Source organism: Rhinatrema bivittatum, chromosome 11 (assembly GCF_901001135.1).
Source record: "Rhinatrema bivittatum chromosome 11, aRhiBiv1.1, whole genome shotgun sequence".
NCBI lineage: Eukaryota > Metazoa > Chordata > Amphibia > Gymnophiona > Rhinatrematidae > Rhinatrema > Rhinatrema bivittatum.
The window spans coordinates 88,409,210-88,430,514 of record NC_042625.1 but is presented as its reverse complement, the minus strand read 5'-3'; the positions used below and the strand labels follow the sequence as shown (position 1 = coordinate 88,430,514).

The 21,305-nt window shown below is 46.6% G+C and overlaps 1 protein-coding gene across 2 annotated transcripts; it reads right to left on the bottom strand.

Annotated features, from left to right (window-relative positions):
* Positions 1–1,410: 1,410 nt before the first annotated feature.
* Positions 1,411–19,642, bottom strand: GPATCH3 (G-patch domain containing 3). 2 transcript variants are annotated; one of them, XM_029571382.1, is made up of 7 exons: positions 19,240–19,630; positions 8,928–9,358; positions 8,177–8,351; positions 7,889–7,948; positions 7,177–7,298; positions 3,068–3,195; positions 1,411–1,984 (listed from the first exon to the last, which is right to left on the bottom strand). In XM_029571382.1, exons 1-7 carry the CDS (start codon positions 19,556–19,558, stop codon positions 1,723–1,725), a joined length of 1,497 nt encoding a protein of 498 aa, XP_029427242.1. In that variant the 5' UTR covers positions 19,559–19,630; the 3' UTR covers positions 1,411–1,722. The 2 variants fall into 2 exon arrangements, with proteins under 2 accessions (XP_029427242.1, XP_029427243.1); XM_029571383.1 differs by lacking the exon at positions 3,068–3,195 and having other exon boundaries at positions 1,750–1,984; positions 19,240–19,642.
* Between the last annotated feature and the right edge of the window lie 1,663 nt (positions 19,643–21,305).

The following is a 21,305-nucleotide window of genomic DNA, read 5'->3' as shown; positions in this document are numbered from 1 at the left end:
TCCTTCTGCTGATCGCCGCAGTTAGAAGAGGACACCCAGACTACATTCTGCCCTCCATCCCCCACGAGAAGGCACATTTTGGTACGTAAAGACCATTCCTTTTTTGTAAAAATCCCCGGGGGGGGGGGGGGGGGGGGGAGGGAGGGACAGACAGACACACACACAGACACACACACACGAAAGGATTACATGAGGCTCATTCCTGTCCGGGTAGGCACTAAATAAACCCACGTGGAATCGCTGCCCTCCACTGCCCTCCACTGCTGCTACACCAGCTCCCGTAGGGTCGGGAACCTTGATCAGTCAATTTATTAACTTATTCTTTCAGCTAGCAAACAAATGTTCAGTTCACCAAGTGGCTTACAACCCAGCGCTGTCACTGAACTCTCTGGATCATACCAACATAACAAATGATAGGAATTAAAGACCACCATCAGGTATTTAAAGGTCTGTATCGTATACTCCCATCTCACCTTTCTTCTAGGCTAGGGGTGGCCAACTCTGCTCCTGGAGTGCCACAAACAGGTCTGGTTTTCAGGATATACCTCATGCATAGCCACTGTGGCTAACTGCATACAATGGAGGCAGTGCATCCAAACATACCTCATTCTTATGCATTGTGGCTATCCTGAAAACCAGACCTGTTTATAGCATTTCAGGACCTGTTCCAGATTATACAGATTGAGGAGCTTATATGGCTTTTTGTACAACTCCACGCCATTTTGGTTGCCTCTGATATGGCCTCCAGAACTAGGTGACAATCTCAAAGACCGGTTATGCCTCTCCTGTGCATCCAAGCATCCTCCTGGCTCTGGCCACCACCGTGAACCATTGGTTTGCTACCTTACAGTCATCAGCACGACCAGCCCAAGGTCTCTCGCATGGTCTGCGCACATCAGCTCTTCACCTCTTATCACACACCACTCCCCATCTATTTCTGCATCTCAAGTGCATGACTCCGAATTAATTGGCAATGAATTTTAAATCATGGTAGACGATGTACATTTTGAGATTTATCTGCAGCCCTAGAAGATATATCAGTCAATATGGAAATGAACACCTTAGCCCGGTATTTTAGTACAGGAAATAAACTGTTACAGATTAGAAGATGACGACAGCACCTGGGAAGAGACATCCGTTCACATTTAGCATATTTGGTGGATCGTGCGACATAGGGTTTCTGCAAAAGAAGATGCCCCTCAGCCCCAGCTGCCCCTCCAAGACCCAGGAAACCCAAGCTCACCAACGCCCACAGATCTCTCCGGGGCGGCCCACCACACAGTCCTGAACAGGGAGCTATGGGCTAGCACTGAGCTCTGCACTTATTTCTCCTAAATGCTGTAAGGAGCTACGGTCCCCCTACCACTCTTAGATGAAGTAGCAAGACAGAGAACTCATTTACTTAATAGATCTTTGTGATTCGGCCCTCAGTATTTTAATATTTTTGACAGCAAGGAAAACACATATTAAATAAGATAATAGAAAATACATCAAGTATTATTTGCACTCACTGACAGCATGTGAGCAATTTAAAAAAAAAAAAAAAGGAGCTTGATTTACAAAACACTGCGACATCGCTCCACACCGTGGACTCAGTGGATGCTGTGTTTTCACTTTGTCCACGCAATGCTGGGGGTCTAAGAATCCAATGCTGTGTATAACAACATCAGCCGCAGCACACGTCCCATCGTGCGGTGCCAAGGTCTGAGGGATGAATGGATGCTATGTGCTGGAGTCTGTGCCGCAGCGCTCCTGGGTCCGCCCCGAAACATCAGAGGCGCCGTGGTTCTGTCCGTCTGTATCTGAGGCGAGGACAAACGCAAGCTCCTGCCTGTGCTTCATGCTGGACGGCGGCTGGCGCCGGAGCAGCAGGTCCCCTCCATCCACGTCATGAGGCTCGTCGTAGATCGTGGAGATGAGGACGCCGCTCTCCCTGCGGAGCTTCTTTGCAACGCGAAACGTCTGCAGCCGCTCTCCGTGGTACCTGCACAGAATGGATGTGGGCAAGAGGGGGAGGAGGAGGAGGAGGAAGACGTTAGTGCTTGGCCTCCGATTTACTCAGCACACCTGTAAGCGGATCTTGGAATGACGACAACCTCGCCGATCCCAAGTCCTCCTTCCTGTGTTTTCTATGCTCACAACCCCACAGTGCCTTCACTGCTCTGGCACACGAAATAAGGGAATCCTCAGCTGTACCCCAAAAAGGCTGCACCACCAGTTATCAGGTTCTCACATGCTCTGGGGTACAGGATTGCCTCTGTCTGGACCAAGCTTTGAAACTGAGTTATATGACAAGTACAGTATGCACCAAGCCCTAATAAACTTCCCTCTTATTAAAGTGCATTTCTATACTGTGCACTTATAGTATTGCTTATTTATCTTTATGTACAAAGAGTACTGGCAAGGAGGCGTCCACGTTACTCTGCAGCTTGAGCGTCGCCCGCCTCCCCCACTGCACAGTGCCGGGCTCCCGTCCCACATTTGCCTTTTTAGCTCTGCTCCCCTTCGACTTCTCTCCCTCCCTCTCTCCCTCTCGCGTCTTCCCCCTTTCTCCGCGTCAGCACAACCCAGCAGTGGCAGCGGCTCCTTCTCCCACCTGCAGAAGCCGCTCAGGCCGGCTCATGTTCAGGAAGCTCGATTCTCGTGGGCTGCAGAGTACAAGCATCAGGTTCTGCTAGAACGGCAAAAGCGGCTCCTATCTGCCCAAACATGCATGGGTCAATCAGTAAAACACGGACTGGTCAGCTCAAATTATTCAGTACTGACTGAGAGGGGGAAAAGCCTTCAGCTGGTTTCAGGGGCAGACATCAGGCAGCAAGGTGAGCACCGTGCACAGAGCTCAGCTCAGCAGCAGAATTCAGATTATGGTTTTACCGACTGGTGCACAACAGGGATTTTTAGCCATTAAACTCCGGAGATATGATCTGAGAGAATCAAGATATCCACTGTAATAGGGGCATTAGGCTTACTGGGCCAGCTTCCTACTGGGAGTTATTTCAAGAAGAGAGAGGCTCTTTCCCCCACGACCCCCACAGCTGCATGGGCCCAAGCCCCGGTCAGCACTCACCCTAACCCACGCCGACACCTGGGATTCTGCCCCTCGTTGTCCAGCGCTTCGGCCATTCCAGAGCCCCTGCTTCCCAGGCCTAACCCCTCAGCCCAGCCTTGTCGTTCCATCAGCTTCCGGCCAATGCCCTGGAAGAGAAAAAAAAACCAGACAGGTCAGCGGCAATACAGCACTTCCAGCACAGAGGCCGAGCAGCAGGCTCCGCGGCAGTACAGCACTTCCAGCACAGAGGCCGAGCAGCAGGCTCCGCGGCAATACAGCACTTCCAGCACAGAGGCCGAGCAGCAGGCTCCGCGGCAATACAGCACTTCCAGCACAGAGGCCGAGCAGCAGGCTCCGCGGCAATACAGCACTTCCAGCACAGAGGCCGAGCAGCAGGCTCCGCGGCAATACAGCACTTCCAGCACAGAGGCCGAGCAGCAGGCTCCGCGGCAATACAGCACTTCCAGCACAGAGGCCGAGCAGCAGGCTCCGCGGCAGTACAGCACTTCCAGCACAGGGGCCGAGCAGCAGGCTCCGCGGCAATACAGCACTTCCAGCACAGAGGCCGAGCAGCAGGCTCCGCGGCAGTACAGCACTTCCAGCACAGGGGCCGAGCAGCAGGCTCCGCGGCAGTACAGCACTTCCAGCACAGGGGCCGAGCAGCAGGCTCCGCGGCAATACAGCACTTCCAGCACAGAGGCCGAGCAGCAGGCTCCGCGGCAGTACAGCACTTCCAGCACAGAGGCCGAGCAGCAGGCTCCGCGGCAATACAGCACTTCCAGCACAGAGGCCGAGCAGCAGGCTCCGCGGCAATACAGCACTTCCAGCACAGAGGCTGAGCAGCAGGCTCCGCGGCAATACAGCACTTCCAGCACAGAGGCCGAGCAGCAGGCTCCGCGGCAATACAGCACTTCCAGCACAGAGGCCGAGCAGCAGGCTCCGCGGCAATACAGCACTTCCAGCACAGGGGCCAAGCAGCAGGCTCCGCGGCAGTACAGCACTTCCAGCACAGAGGCCGAGCAGCAGGCTCCGCGGCAATACAGCACTTCCAGCACAGGGGCCGAGCAGCAGGCTCCGCGGCAGTACAGCACTTCCAGCACAGAGGCCGAGCAGCAGGCTCCGCGGCAGTACAGCACTTCCAGCACAGAGGCCGAGCAGCAGGCTCCGCAAATACACAGCCCTCGCGCAGAGAGAGGCAGACGGGGAACAGAGACCGTGGTGGAATTTGGGATTTTTTGGCCCAGTGCCTACTGTTCTCTCCTTTTTCTTTCAGCTCAATAGAAACCAGCCCTGGCATCCAGCTACCATGAGACTTCGTCACTTTTAATAATCTTCCCACTGTTCCTAGTCTGGTAACTGCAGTAACAGTCCTGAAGCCGGGAGCCAGGCAGGCTCCTTCTGGAACCATGGATCATGGGCTTTAAGGAGACACTTGGCGGATGGATTTCATGGTCACGACTCCCTTCCCCCCATCTCCATGGGCATCGAAAAGGCTACCTCTCTGCAGCATCCCTAGCCCCCAGGCAACCCAGGAAACGAATGGAGACTGCAAGCAGCACTGTCGCTGAGCCAGACTGGTGGTCTCCGGATTTCATAAAGGGAGTGGGGAGGAGGAATGTGGGTCATTCAGCAGTCCCACCAAGAACACTAACCAGTCCCCGTCCTTCTTTTCACCCCTACCTCTTACCAGGCAGGAGGATTCTAGGCACTTCCTGTGAAAATCATGCCCTGGGTGCTCCCAAGCACGTGCTCGTTACATACGGACGTAAATACTGCCCCTTTCCCCCTCACAGAACAGACACCACCTTCCCATACTCATAGTAACATAGTAGAGATGGCAGATAAAGACCAAAAGGTCCATGCAGTCTGCCCAGCAAGCTGCTCAGGATAGAAGCCGCCGCCCCGTGCAGGTTACCCCCGCGCCTTCCGTGAAAAGGCAGTAACCGCCGCTCCGTGCAGGTTATCCCCGCGCCTTCCGTGAAAAGGCAGTAACCGCCGCCCCGTGCAGGTTATCCCCGCGCCTTCCGTGAAAAGGCAGTAACCGCCGCCCCGTGCAGGTTATCCCCGCGCCTTCCGTGAAAAGACAGTAACCGCCGCTCCGTGCAGGTTACCCCCGCGCCTTCCGTGAAAAGGCAGTAACCGCCGCTCCGTGCAGGTTACCCCCGCGCCTTCCATGAAAAGGCAGTAACCGCCGCCCCGTGCAGGTTATCCCCGCGCCTTCCGTGAAAAGGCAGTAAACCGCCGCTCCGTGCAGGTTACCCCCGCGCCTTCCGTGAAAAGGCAGTAACCGCCGCTCCGTGCAGGTTACCCCCGCGCCTTCTGTGAAAAGGCAGTAACCGCTGCTCCGTGCAGGTTACCCCCACGCCTTCCGTGAAAAGGCTCTGCACCCCATGCTCCTCTTTTTCATTTCCGACATCTAGCATTTAGCCATCCACAGAATCTATCCAAAGCCTTTGTGAAGTCATTTACTGATTTCATCCTTTCCACCTCCTCTAGGAGGGCATCCACTACCCTTTCAGTGAAGAAACATTTCCTGACGTTGGTTCTGAGTCGTCCCTCCTAGAGTTTCATTTCATGACCCCTAGTTCTATTGGATTTCTTTCCAACGGAAAAGGTTTGACGATTGTGCATCACTGAAACCTTTCAGGTACCTGAAGGTCTGTATCCTATCTCCCCTGCACCTCCTCTCCTCCAGGGTGCACGTATTCAGATCCTTCAGCCTCTCCTCATAGGCCTTCCAGTGCTGACCCCTCTCCATTTTGGTCACTCTTATTTGGACCGTCTCTATCCTGTCTTTACCCCTTTTGAGATACAGGCACCAGTCCTGAACGCAGTACTCCAGGTGAGGCCTCACCACGGACTTGTACAAGGGCATTATCACTTTTTTTCTTACTGGTAATTCCTCTCTATGCAGCCCAGCATTCTTCTGGCTTTAGCTATTGCCCAGTCACATTGCTTTGCCGCCTTCAGATCATCAGACACTATCCCACCAAGGTCCCTCTCCCAGTCCGTGTGCATTAGTCTTTCACCGCCCATCACATATGGCTCTTCTGGATTGCCGCACCCCAATGTATGACTGTACTTCTTGACACTGAATCCCAGCTGCCAACCTTCGACCACTCTTCCAGCTTTCGTAAATCACTTTTCATTCTCTCTGTTCCTTCAGGTGTGTCCACTCTGTTGCAGATCTTAGTATCATCCGCAAATAGACAAACTTTACCTTCTAACCCTTCCGCAATGTCACTCACAAAGATACTGAACACAACTGGTCCCAAAACCGATCCCTGAGGCACTCCACTCAACACTGTTCTCTCCTCACAGTAGAATCCAATTTACCATTACACAAGGTCTTCTGTCAACCAACCAGTTTGCAATCCTCTCCAACACCTTGGTGCCCAATCCCAAGCTTCTCATTGTATTCACAAGCCTCCTATGCGAGACCACATCCAAAAGCTTTGCTGAAATACAAGTAAATCACATTGAATGCTTCCTTGATCCAGTTCTCATCACCCAATCAGATTTGTCTGACCAGACCCTCCCCTGGTGACCCCATGCTGTCTCGGGTCCGGCAATCCACAGGATTGCAGATAGTTCACTAACCTTTCCTTCAGCAGAGTCTCCATTACTCTTCCCACCACCGAGGTGAGGCTAACCAGCCTGTAGTTTCCGGCCTCCTCTCTGCTCCCATTCTTGGAAAGCGGGACCACCACTGCTCTGTTTCCAGGGATCTATTGAACAAATTTTTCAGCGGAAGCACCAGCATGTCCTATGATGAATCTCCTCCGGCCCCATGGCCTTCTCCACTTTCAGTTTTCCTAGCTCCTCCCATACATTCTCTTCTGTGATTGGGGCTGCATCTACTCCACTCCCGCCCATGGTCTTGTCAACCAGCAATGGTCCTTCTCTAGGGGCTTCTTTGGTGAACACCGAACTGAAGTATTTGTTTAATATTTCACTATTGCTTTCACTGTTCTCCACCCATTGCTCCTCAGATAAAATCTCAGGGTACTCCTCTCCCTCTACAAATCCGATATTCTCACCATCGCCTGCTTCGCTAACCTCTGCACTCTGAACTTTTCATAAAGCAGAGCAAAGCCAGGTTTCTGTAAGGAAGTTCCTCCTCTTACCTTAGTGTATCGTTCAAAGGTCCCAACTGGCTGTTCGAGAATGGACTCACACTCCAGTCCTTCCCGGCGTCTCTGCTCCAGCTTCATCTGCATAAAATCCCTGGAGTCCTTATCACCTGCCCCTGAGACAGAAAGGAACCCGTCTGAAAATGTCTACCACAGTGTCCCTCCAGTAGGAGAGAGGGTTCTGTCACACACCCAGCACCCGAGTTTATATATTTTTTTTATTATACCAGCTGATGCCCAGTGAAATTCACCAGAAGATGGTCAGAACTCCCTTTGCCTTCTGCTAATCAGTTCCATCCCATCCCATCAGGGCCTGAAAGCTGCCTTCTCTCCCCTCCGGGAAGTGTAGCCCACTGGCTGCCGGGCTCTGTGCCTGCTTGAAATCTGCAGAACATCAGCTCCCCATGGCCAGGTAAGCTGAAGTCACTTGCACACCCCCCTGCTGATCCCAGACAGAAATTGTTTTTATCGGTTAAGTATTGTTTGTACTATATAGTTTGTATTCTTATGGATGCCTGATTGTAAGCCATCCTGAGCTCTGGGAGTGGCGGGATATAAAAACAAATACCACCTTGAGGGCCCTATTCATATTATACAGTGAGAAGTGGCCTCGTGGGATAGTGCGAGAGTCCAAAGAAGCAGCGGCAGTCTTGTGTCTCCCTGGTACTGATGAAAACAATCAGCGCAGGACCCAGTGATGAATTACCTTGGTCATAGTAAATACTCATATCCACGTCCCAGTCATCAGCTGTCTGTTCATCAAAATCTGTCAACGGGGGAAAAATAAAGAGTGCGCTCAGATAAGACAATGAAACCCACCTTTTGTAACAAAACTCTTTTCAAGAGCAGATTCGGGCGACGTTTCCGCACTGCCCCTCCCTCTGACCCAGCACTAGTCTGCTCCTCTTCAGATTCTTTTTTTTTTTTTTGTCCATCTGCCTTTCACGGGGGATTTCCAGGACTTGGCCTTCTGTGCTAGGGTTCTCAGCATTACCTCCTTGCTCCTCCTGCCAATACTGAGCATCGGTATAAAAGACCAGCCCCGATCCTCCCTTCTCCCACTTCAGCTCGATCTCCTCCTCGAACAGCCGCTCTTCGGTGCGCTCTTGCTTTGTCACATCCTCGTGCAGAGCCTCGTGCCGTTCCCACTCCTCGCATGTATCATCATCCTGTCCAAGGAGAGAGAGAGAGAGATGAAAAAACAAAACAAAAACCGCTCTCCATCCGACCTCCCACCAAAAGTAAAATCAAGCCTACGGAATTTGCAAAGTAGGATAAAGGAAAGGCAGCTTATAAGGTGGCCACGCCTGTGCCCTTCCCCTCCCTGCCACCCGATAACTTGCATTCGGTGGACGGCAGTGGGGCCAAGAGGATCCATGAATATCTGCGGGGGAATGCACATCCCACAAAGCAGGCTCCCTCAGCTTTGCACGGTGCTTTTGGGTTTGCTCCTCCAGTCCACAGATTTATCAGGAGCAAGCACAGTCTGCTGCTTTGGTCTAAAAAATGTTTAAACATTCAGTGTTGGGCCAAACGATTATCACGCAACAGTTCACTCTGCTCTAAAACTACTTTCGCTGATGACCCTTTCTAAAACTAAAATGCGTTTCATGAAGCTGAAGTTCAGAGAGGAAGAACCTGCTGCCGACGATTCAGAAAACTTTTACAATACAATAATGTCCTTGAGCCGTTGTGAAGGCTCAGCTGATATGCACTCCCAGAAAGACGCCCCATCCGGTACTTACATCATCGGAGTGCGACTCGTCTCTTGGGTTCTCTTGCTCCGACTCTCCAGTGGGGTCCGTTTGCTTTTTCTCCTCACGCTCAGAGGGAAGCGTCTCCCCCCCTGGAATCTCCTCTCCCGTGGATGTGTACACCAGCTCCTCCTGCTCCACGGTCTCAGAGTCCTGGTAATTGAACGGCACATTCCCGTAGCGCCGGCTGGAGCCCGTCTTGGGGAATTTGAGTGCCAGCCGTTTGATGATACGCGGCGGCAGCCTGCAGGCCTGGATTAGCTCCAGAAAGACTTTCACAGGTGTCCCCACATTCCCCTGGGGCATCATCGCTGGGGGGTTCAGCTCTGGCATCCTCTCCAGGTCCTCCTGGGTGAAGGTTTCACTGGCAGCCTTTTTACTCTGGAGCTGCTTTTTCGTTTTATAGGGAAAGGTGCCCAGATCTTGAAACAAAACAAAACAAAAAAAACCCAGCAGCTTAATGAGTACTTCAGACAGATCTGGTTAAATCAGATTTAGTGGACCCTAAATCAGCACATATAAGACAAGGTCACTTCACTCCTGCAGCCTGCATTATGCTCTTTCCTCTACCTGCGAGATTTTGTTGGCCCTGGCAGTTGTCGCCTGTTCCTTGGGCTTTCAGTTCATCTGAAAGCAGCTTCTAGAGGGCAACAGCATCATGAAACTTCTTTGCAACTACGTGGGGATTTTTTTTCCTATTTCATATCTCCTGAACATGGGATCACTGCTGCAATAGTCCTTGGCCAGAGGCCATGCACCAAGGCTCCTCCTGGATGCAATATCGGCAAGAGGAAACGGGTGCTCATGATTGAGTGCCCACCCACCTCTCCCGGGCGCGGGATGCAATAGGGAAATGAGTTAGTGGTAAATTGACCACGTTACAACGGGCGCACTGGCCATGTGGGAGTTTTTTTTTTAAATCGGGTGGTAACAGCTAATAGCCTCATCTACATGAAATTTACATGTGACGAGCGCTATTAGCTACATGCTGGTTTGGTTGGATGCGTGTTTTGGATGTACTGATCCCAGTATTGCATTAGGCATAAAGGCTAGCGTGTCCAAAACATGCGGCCAACTGTACATTTAGCAGTGCACTGACCTGAGCACCCGATATTGCATTGGCCTGATAGGTCCTAAATCTGATCGCTAGGTGTCACCATTGCATAATGACTGCAACCCTCCCCCACCCCCAATCCCAGGCTGTGAAAGCTGCCTCTACAGCATTCCCAGATCCAACCAACCCAGGAATCAAATCCAGTCCCTCTCCACCGTGGTGTGCGGTACCATCACCAAGTCAGCCTACTTGGAGATTTTCTTTTCGGAGATTTTTGCTGCTTTTAACCTGCTTTCTGAAAGGAAGAAGGCTTATGAAAAGTCAACCATGACAATAGCATAAAGGCGTGCCATCCTGGGTCAGTAGCCCATCGAGCCAGGCATCCTGCTCTGCCAGTGACCAGCAAATCCCACTAAGAAAGTCTGTTCCTTATTTCTCACTCAGAGAAGTAAGAAATGGAGAGACCCAAGTTTGGCTAACAATTACTGATGTATTTCTCCACCTCTGATATTTGCACAGTGTGAGCTTTCTCCTTTTAGGAATGGTCTGCCGATACAAATAATGATACCTTGTTTTTGGAATTGACACACATATATACTGCAGTCATAGGCTATCAGTGGCTTGCATGCTATCATGCTTCAGGCATACTTGCTGAGTACTTCAGTAGTGCTCAGCAGTCTTTGAAAGGGAAAGAAGAGAGACTCCATATGCTGCTCCAGAGACAGGTCAGTAACTTGAATCCCAAGGAGGTAAAGCGAATTGCCCAAGATGAACATGATTTAGAAACCTTACTTCCTGTCCCATCCACTTTAACTAAAGCAGAGGTCAGCAACAGGTCTAGTTTGTCATAATATATTTAATAAATACTCAACAGATAAATTTGGTCAATGTCAAACTTGGTTTATGTGCATATTTTGTCTTGCCCAAAATCCAGACCAGTTTGTAACTCTCCAAGACTAGAGTTGCCTCTTGCTAGGCTAGACAGCTCAGGAATTCATCAAGTTCTTTTTAGTTTTAAATTTTGCTCTGCTAATGACTCTGACTAAGGGCAGATCACTTAACCTCCTTGTGTGATAAACTTCCCAGCTGTGCCATTCCAGTAGCACCTAAGCAGCGCATGACAACCAGTGGAGGAGGAGGAGAGGTAAGAAGCTATGCCTGTCATTATAGTGGATAAAATCCTAAAATCTTGCACCATTCCTTCTAGATAAAGTGGTCCTACAGACCTCCTGACAGATACATGCGTAAGGGATACTGCTGTTTTATAATATATTGTGACAAACTGCATGCTGGGTAATCAATTTGAAATGTACTTTGTGACTGTTTATTTTTCCTTTCATGCACCGATCTCTAAAGTCTGGTTGTACCAGTTCATGCAGTTAGCATTCATTGCTATTTAATGACTTGCATTTGAAAAATGTAGCAGAAGAGATGTTATTTATCAGTACATAATACTGTGGGTGTGGTTAGACTGGTTTTCTAATTTTTAAAAGGGGAAATAAAAAGTTCAAACAAAGAAAACAAGAATTTCCACTCGGAACTAATGGGGCCTACTCTTCAAAACACAGACTGGCATGTGCGCGCCTCTGGGCGTGGATCTGGATTAAAAAAAAACCCAGCACCCTTGTGGGGTAAAGAAAGAAGATCATTGTGCAAGGCCAGGATCCACAGATCGTACTACCAGCCTTGAACAGTCAGGTTTCTGGAGGACAGCTGCTTAAGCACCAAAGGCAATACCTAGAAAGTGAAAGATTATCATTTTATACTTTGTGTTACGTTACTTCACTTCAACAAGAGAAGGGCAGGAATCGCTACCTTCATAGCTGATCATGGGGAGAGGGAAAACAAATAACACTGTTCCTGTTGGTTAAAAGAAAGCGGGATGCATTTCTGTCTCAGGCCTTTTCTTATATAGGATCCACTTGCTTTATTGCTCTTTCCCTGTTAAACTGCTTTCGTGATGCTGGCAACACTTTTTAAGCCCATGTGCATCGAAGCCATCTTTCTAAAATATGAAAGGTACCTTGAAGCCGTATTTCAGGAAGGAGCATTAATATTATTAAAAGAATGCACCTTAAACATGTTAGTTTTTTAAAGGTTTTTTCCTCTACCCAATTGCCGTCATTTGGTTTTTTTTTAATTACCCTCATAAGAACATAAAATATGCCATACTGAGTCCATCAAGCCCAGCATCCTGTGTCCAACAGCGGCCAATCCAAGTCACAAGTACCTTGCAAGTATAGTAACCGAACATTAAATAGATCCCAAGCTACTATTCCTTATTGATTAATAGCAGTTTATAGACTTCTTCTCTAAGAACTTATCCAAACCTTTTTTAAACTCTGTTACAAAAACTGCTGTAACCACACCTTTTGGCAATGAATTCCAGAGCTTAACTATGCATTGAGTGAAAAATAATTTTCTATGATTTGTTTTAAATGAGCCACTTGCTAACTTCATGGAGTTTTCCCTAGTCCTTCTATTATCTGAGAGAGTAAATAACCGATTCACATTTCCCTGTTCATGTCCTTTCATTATTTTGTAGACCTCTATCATATCATCCCTCAGCTGTCTCTTCTCCAAGATGAACAGCCCTAACCTCTTTAGCCTTTTATGATAGAGGAGCCATTCCATCCTTTTTATCATTTTGGTCACCCTTCTCTGTACTTTCTCCAGTGCAACTATATCTTTTTTGAGAAGCAGTGACCAGACTTGCACACAGTATTCAAGGTGCGGTCTCACCATATAGCAATACAGAAGAGACTGCTGAGGGGGGAAATGATAGAGGTCTTTAAGATCATGAGAGATCTTGAACGAGTAGATGTTACGCAGTTATTTACACTTTCGAATAATAGAAGGACTAGGGGGCATTCCATGAAGTTAGCAAGTATCACATTTAAGACTAATCGGAGAAAATTCTTTTTCACTCAACGCATAATAAAGCTCTGGAATTTGTTGCCAGAGGATTTGGTTAGTGCAGTTAGTGTAGCTGGGTTCAAAAAAGGTTTGGATAAGTTCTTGGAGGGGAAGTCCATTAACAGGTATTAACCAAGTTTACTTAGGGAATAGCCACTGCTATTAATTGCATCAGTATCATGGGATCTTCTTAGTGTTTGGATAATTGCCAGGTTCTTGTGGCCTGGTTTGGCCTCTGTTGGAAACATGATGCTGGGCTTGATGGACCCTTGGTCTGACCCAGCATGGCAATTTCTTATGTTCTTATGTTACAGAGGCATTATGACATCCACTGTTTTGCCATTCCCTTCCTAATAATTCCTAACATTGTTTGCTTTTTTTGACTGCCATGGCACACTGGACCAACGATTTCAATGTGTTATCCACTATGACGCCTAGATCTCTTTCTTGGATGGTAGCTCCTAATATGGAACCCAACATTGTGTAACTACAGCAAGGGTTATTTTTCCCTATATGCAACACCTTGCACTTGTCCACATTAAATTTCATCTGCCATTTGGATGCCCAATCTTCCAGTCTCACAAGGTCTTCCTGCAATTTATCACAATCTGCTTGTGATTTAACTACTCTGAATAATTTTGTATCATCCGCAAATTTGATAACCTCACTCATCGTATTCCTTTCCAGATCATTTATATATATATTGAAAAGCACCAGTCCTAGCACAGATCCCTGAGGCAATCCAACTCTTTACCTTTCTCCATTGAGAAAATTGACCATTTACTCCTACTCTCTGTTTCCTGTCTTTTAACCAGTTTACAATCCACAAAAGGACATCGCCTCCTATCCCATGACTTTTTAGTTTTCTTAGAAGCCTCTCATGAGGGACTTTGTCAAACGCCTTCTGAAAATCCAAATACACTACATCTACCGGTTCACCTTTATCCACATGTTTATTAACCCCTTCAAAAAAATGAAGCAGAATTGTTAGGCAAATCCATGCTGGCTATGTCCCATTAAACCATATCTACCTAAATGTTTTGCGATTTTATTCTTTATAACAGTTTCCATGATTTTTCCCAGCACTGAAGTCAGGCTTACCGGTCTATAGTTTCCTGAATTACCCTGGAGCCCTTTCTAAATATCAGGGTTACATTGGCCACCTTCCAGTCTTCAGGTACAACAGATGATTTTAATGATAGGTTACAAGTTAATTGTAATATTTTGACTACTGAAATGGAGAAATTAATAAAAACCCTAAACCCTGCCTGCCACGAACTCGACATAATATCGATACGATCCTTAAAGGAAATATCTCAAACCATCACTCCAACCATCACGGCAATTATAAATAAATTTCTAGAAGAAGGTGAACTACCAGACAATTAAAAATAGCCACAATTAAACCCATAATAAAAAAAAGAACCTCAATCCTGATGAATTTAACAACTACCGCCCAATCTCAAACTTACCTCTCCTTGCCAAGCTGACAGAAAAGGCAGCCCTTAAACAACTCAATGATCATCTTGAAATGAACAATATCCTATACCCCACCCAACACGGATTTAGAAAAAATCATAGCACAGAAATCTTACTCCTCAATCTTTCAAACACAATCATAAGAGGTTTCGACAGTGGTCAACGATACATCCTCATCCTACTAGACCTCTCTGCCACTTTCGACATGGTCGAACATAAAAGTCTAATCTCCAGACTAGCTGAAATCGGGTAAAACACTAGACTGGTTTACCTCCTTCCTCCAAAACAGATCATTCAAGGTAAACATCAAAAACCACACCTCAGAAGCTATCCCACTAGAAACTGGAGACCCATAAGGATCCACTCTCTCAGCCACACTGTTCAATATATACCTCCTGCCATTATGTTAGTTACTCTCGAGTCTCGGCGTCACATACTTCATGTACGCCGACGATATCCAACTAATCATACCTGTAACAAATACCCTCGAGAACGCAATGAAACTCTCGGCCACCTACCTCAATACCATAAAAAAACATGCTAAATCAAATGAAACTCTGCCTTAATATGGACAAAACTGAATGTATACTGCTTGAAAGAAAAAACTCCGGAGATCACCAGAATCATGCATCCAAATCGACAACACTTCCATCAAGCTAAAAGAAAACGTGAAAGATCTAGGAATATGGATTGACCCAGAACTGAATTTCAAAAAGCACATTGCAATGAAAATCAAAGAAGGTTTCCACAAATTACTAATTCTTAAACACCTAAAACCACTCCTGAACCAACCCGAATTCAGAACCATTCTCCAATCCCTGATATTTACAAGCTTCGATTATTGCAACTCACTCCTGATAGGCCTACCCAAATCAACTACTCGACCACTCCAAATACTACAGAATGCCACCGCCAGAATACTCACTGGCTGCAAAAAAACAGACCACATCACCCCTGTTCTAAAAGGACTACATTGGCTACCTGTAGAAAAAAGAATCAAATTCAAAATACTAACCATCTTTCACAATGCAATACACAACAGTAAAAGCGCCTGCCTAAACACCATTAAACAAAAACACAATACTCAACGCAACACTAGATCAACAAAGCACAGCTAGACATCCCATCAGTCACCACCGCCAGACTCACTACTGTAAGAAAAAGAGCAATATCAATAGCCGGATCTCGCCTCTGGAACACCCTACCGGAAAACCTAAGGCTACAAAACAACACAAAAATATTTAGAAAACTACTCAAAACCTGGCTATTCAGACAAGCCTACCAAGAAGGGGTAGGATAAACTATTAATCTACCCTACCCACGAAAAATAATCACCGCTAAGCACTTTATTACCCACTAACTCTTCCCAACCTTTATACCTAGCATCATAACCGGTTGAGCCTATTACTACCAACTGTTGTTACTCACTTGTAAATTATACTCAATACAAGACATCACCGTGCTGTGAAACCACTAAAACTAGATGACATAATTACCATGACATACCCCTTCGCTATTAATGTACATAGTATGACTGTTCATATAATCTCTTGTTATAACCCCTCCCACAGTTACTATGCAATCCGTTTACCTGTTCTTGTAAACCTCTGTTTTTACTTGTATTTCGGAGTGAAGGCCTGCGCCACCTCCCTCAATTATTAATGTAAACCGTTGATCTTTCATGTAAACTGTTGTTATACCTGTAAACCGGCGTGAAGGCCATAGCTAAACTTCAGTACATAAAAAACATACAAATAAATAAATAAATTACAGTTCTGAAATTTCATTTTTCAGTTCCTTCAGAACCCTGGGGTGTATACCATCTGATCCAGGTGATTTATTAGTCTTCAGTTTGTCAATCTGGCCCACCACATCTTCCAGTTCACCGTAATTTGGTTCAGTTCATCTAAATCGTCACCCTTGAAAACCGTCTCCAGAACTGATATCTCCCCAACATTCTCTTCAGTAAACACTGAAGCAATGAATTTGATTAATCTTTCCAGGATAGACTTATTTTCCCGAGAGCCCCTTTAACACCTCGATCATCTAATAGACCAACCGACTCCCTTACAGGTTTCCTGCTTCGGATATATTTTCAAAAGTTTATATGAGTTTTTGCCTCTATGGCCAAATTCTTTTCAAATTCTCTCTTAGCCTGTCTTATCAATGTCTTACATAAAATAAAGCATATGCATTGGCAAGTTCAATTTTCTTCTGATGGATCCTTCTTCCAATTTTTGAATGAAGATCTTTTGCATAAAACAGTCTCTTTCCCCTCACTTTTTAACCATGCAGGCAATCATTTGGCCTTCCCTCCACCTTTCTTAATGCATGGAATACATCTGGACTGTACTTCTAAAATGGTATTTTTTAACAATGGCCATGCCTTTTGCACACTCCTAGCCTTTGTAGTTTCACCTTTCAGGTTTTGGGTTTTTTTTTTTTTGGGGGGGGGGGGAGGGGGGTTAACTATTTTTCTCATTTTATCAGTTTCCCTTTTGAAAGTTTAGTGCTAGAGCAGTAGATTTACTTACTCAAAAGACTAAATAATGGCCTTACATAATGAAGAGAATTTTACCACCCTCCTCAGCCATCGTAAAGATAAAGAAGCTGTTTTAGCCAGCTTTTCTGTCATTATCTGCCTTATGAGTCATGTATCTTGGACTTTATCAGCATGTATATGATCGATCCTATTAAGAGAATTAGTTTTAAGGTGGATGATGATGACTGCTCTTTATCTATAGCTGTTAAAGATAAATCAGCCTGTAAGCTTGTTGAAAGAGCACAGAACACAGGGAGCAAAATCTGCAGGAATAAAGAAATGCGAACTTTGACTTTATTTATTTTATATTCCACTTTTCGCACTTTTTTCAGCACTTCAAAGTGGATTACATTCAGGTACTGTAGGTACAAGCTATCTATTCTTGGTACTAAATATTTGCAGGATTTGCTTTTGAAGCACCCAGAGTATGATAATGTTACCTCAAGGATTATCTCCTGGTTTCTTTTCCATGGGTGAATTTTAATCTTTTGGTGGCAAGAGAAAAAAAAAAATCTGCCCCTCATCTATTTCTGAACGTTTGACAACAGGACAATTTTAGTAGCAAATATTAGCTCTGTGCTGATCAATCTGTGGAATAATCTCTGTCCAAACACTTAAGAACATAAGAATCTGCCATACTAGCTCAGTCTGAAGATCCATCAAGCGCAAGATCCTGTTTCTAACAGTGGCCAACCAGGATACAAGTACCCAAACATTAAATAGATCCCATGCTAGTAATGTCAGTAGTAAGCAGTGACTATTCCCTAAGGGGTAGATTTTAAAAAGTACACGAGGTTCCCGGCCAGGGGCGGATTGGCCTATCGTAGGATCGGGCATCTCCCGGTGGGCCGATCGCTCCAGTCATGTGGTCTGCCGTGCGCGACCATGACAGAGCCGTGCTCGGCAGACCACGTGATGTGGCCTGGGCGGCGAATACCCGGGCCGGTCCGACATCGTGAATCCGCCGCTGTTCCCGGCGCACACATGTTATAAGATATGATATCTGCGCATACACGCACGCCCGGTTTTATACTCGGCGCACGCATATGCGGGCGGGCATCTGTCATACGCGCAATGTGGGTAATTTTAAAAAATATGCGCGGCGATGCAGGTAGGCCTTTCCCAGGTCCCTAACCCTATCCTTCCTCCCCAACCTCTAGCTTAACCCTACCTAGCCCCTAATTTTTTTATTTTAATACTTACTGCTCCTCTGAAGCAGAATTTTTTCCGCACCCGTGCAGTTTCATTATAATGTCCTGCTGTGCTAGGACGTCTGCTTCTTCCATTTGAAATCTGCACCGCAGGTCCCAACATACATTAGGATGGTGTGTCCAAAAGCCAAGTCTTGTCTGAAACCTCCAGAAACCAGATAATTTCTGAATAGGCCAGGACCTGCTAACAAAAATACTAGCCCTTACGCCACCCAAAAGTATCAGGCAGCCCAGTTTCAGGAGGGTGACTTTAGGTCTGTCCTAGCTTTTCTTACTCACCCACCCACTCTTGATGCGTTCCCTACACGCAGGCCGATACAGTACAGTGTGCTCCGGTGGAGCGCACTGTTAACCCGCGGTTGGACGCGCGTTTTCGATGCGCTAGCTTTACCCCTTATTCAGTAAGGGGTAATAGCGCGTCGAAAACGCACGTCCGACCCCTCCGAAACTAATAGCGCCCGCAACATGCAAATGCATGTTGATGGCCCCATTAGTTATTCCCGCGCGATTCAGAAAGTAAAATGTGCAGCCAAGCCGCACATTTTACTCTCAGAAATTAGCGCCTACCCATAGGTAGGCATTAATTTCTCTCGGCTCCGGGGAAAGTGTACAGAAAAGCAGTAAAAACATGGCAATATTAAGTCGGAGGTCCCAAAAGTAAAAAATAATTAAAAGTGTAAAATCATCCTGCGGCTCACGGGTTGAAAACCGAACGCTCAATTTTGCCGGCGTCCAGTTTCCGAACCCGTAACTGTTAGCGGGTTTGAGAACCGACACCGGCAAAATTGAGCTTCGGCTGTCAAACCCGCTGACAACCGCCGCTCCTGTCAAAAAGGAGGCGTGTCCCTAGAGCCTCCTTTTACCGCGGGCCCTAATTAGCATAATTTTATTTACTGTATCGCGCGCATAGGACACTGGCCTGTGCGCTTGCCGCTCTCCCGCGTTTCTTTTTGTATCGGCCCGACTGTAAGTATAGAGAAGAAACAAATACAATGTATTGATCAAAACCCAGGACAGGAGAACAGTCTCCCTGCAGACACCGGGTGACTTGACAGGTAGACACTCTCTGTAAGTAGCAGCAGAACGGGCTGGAAACAGTACCTGTGGCCGGTGAGACCCGGATCCTGCGGATCACACAGCGGCTCGGCAACCCGGTCCCTTCCTCATCCACCCACTGCTTCCCGGCGTACATACGAAAGAGCTGCCGCTCCCGGCCCGGCCGCACGGCCACCACGCAGCAGCAGGTCCCGCTGCCTAGCTGCGGGCAGCCCTGCCGCCGCTCGGGCCGGTGCCGATAGTGAAAGCAAGCGAAGCCGCAACTCTCAGCGAGCTGACTGAAGTAACTGCGGAGCTGGGCCGAGCGGAAGGCAGCGGGGATGTTGCCGACGATACAGTAGACGGATCCGCTGGGCGCCGCCATCTTGCGTTGCGTGCTCCGCCTCACGTGACTCACGGCCGGAAATCTCGCGAGTAGGCGAGAACGTGCATGACGTCATCGACGTGCCCTGTGCCAGCGTTCTTTCCATGTGGTTACCGATCGGGGAGTTAGAGTAAAAGGGTTTTGTTTTTTTTAATTTCTACTTTTTTTTGTGATATTGGGCTGTCAGACTGTATTTGGAAGAGTTTTACTTTCAAAAGTATGTAAAGAGAACCCCCACACAGATAACGTGGTTTATTCAGTCATTTTGTTCGGTGTTACCGTGTATTAAAATGCTCCAGCAAGTCAGAGTGGAATTAATTAATTGATTCAACAAATTTGGTTTTAGCTACTCTGTTGGGTTTCTAAAATGGTTCAGTGTCTGCCCGATAAGCCCTGCCAAATGATACTAAAGAAGATAAATCAATGTATATACCTGCCACAGTGCCGTTTCAGTCTGCAAGAACCTGTCTTTCGCTTAGCATATAAAGCAATGGCGATGTAAAAAAAATAAAATCGTATGCAGGCAGCAATTCCTTAGCTGGCGAGAGTTCTGTTTTGCTCTGAATGCAGGTCTGAGCTGTATATAGATTTGACGGCTGAGACCTATTTCAGTAGCTTAATGAAATGAAAAATGTTCAATGCTGCATTGACTGAGCTGAGTCAATGAATGCTGCATTGACTGAGCTTTGAGATAACGTCCCCACAATATGATGCATATATAGTTGTGTCCTGCTGTACTCTGAACGTGGAAATTATAACGGTATTATAATAAAACCCTGCAGCTGCAGAGCTGAGATTAACAGTTATGATCATGGTTTGTGATCGGAGTCCGCTCTGCAAACCTGGGGTTCTTCCTACGGTTGCAAGTTAGCAGATTAGAATATCTGATTGTGATAATATATTCCAGTGAAATGACAAGATCTGCTTAATGGGTACCCTGCGTAGTCCACTATTCCTAGCTGGATGGAAGCTTGAAGAGGTGTGGCTCCTCACTTACCTGCACTGCTTCCACTAACGGAGATGATGAAGTTATTGATGTGACTGAGAATGCTGACCAATGTTTTTTGTCAAGCCATAGCATTGTTACTGAGCATTATGAGTTTTAAAAAATGAATGTAGCATACTGTAATGTGTATGTTAGTGAAGTCACGATGCGACCATCAGGGTGACAGAATATGATTACCAATAAAAAATATCCCTGCACACTGTGTTAAAAAGTTGAGCAGTATATGTTCTCTTAAAGAAAGTCATGCAATATGTATTTGTCATGTATTCTGTTCTGTAGGTGCTGGTCAAGCTGCATGTATACCTGTGGGTACCGTGGAAACAAGAGTAGGAGACAGAAATGGAATGTCATTTGTTTAGAAAACAGTAAACCTATGGGATTGGGAACTGCTGCTGGGGTTTACACAAAGATCTTTGACATTTTTTAGTTGTCTGCCAATTTTTAAACAATAATGTAAAATTATAATGCACATTATAGAATAGCTCCTATTTTCAGAGTATTTTGGGGGTGGAGAGAATAGATGTAAGGAGAATACAAATGCATCAGCTTGTTTCTTTCATTTTTCTCTTGGTGTTGTGTGCAGATCTCTATATTTTCTCCTAATATATTTTTTTGTTTTACATTGACTGCTTTTCATTCAAAGTTCCGAGTCTGTGTTATGGCTCTACTCCTGGATTTTAAATCTCTGAATCCACTGGTCAGTTATTCATGCCTTATTCATATTGGGGGCAATTTTCAAAA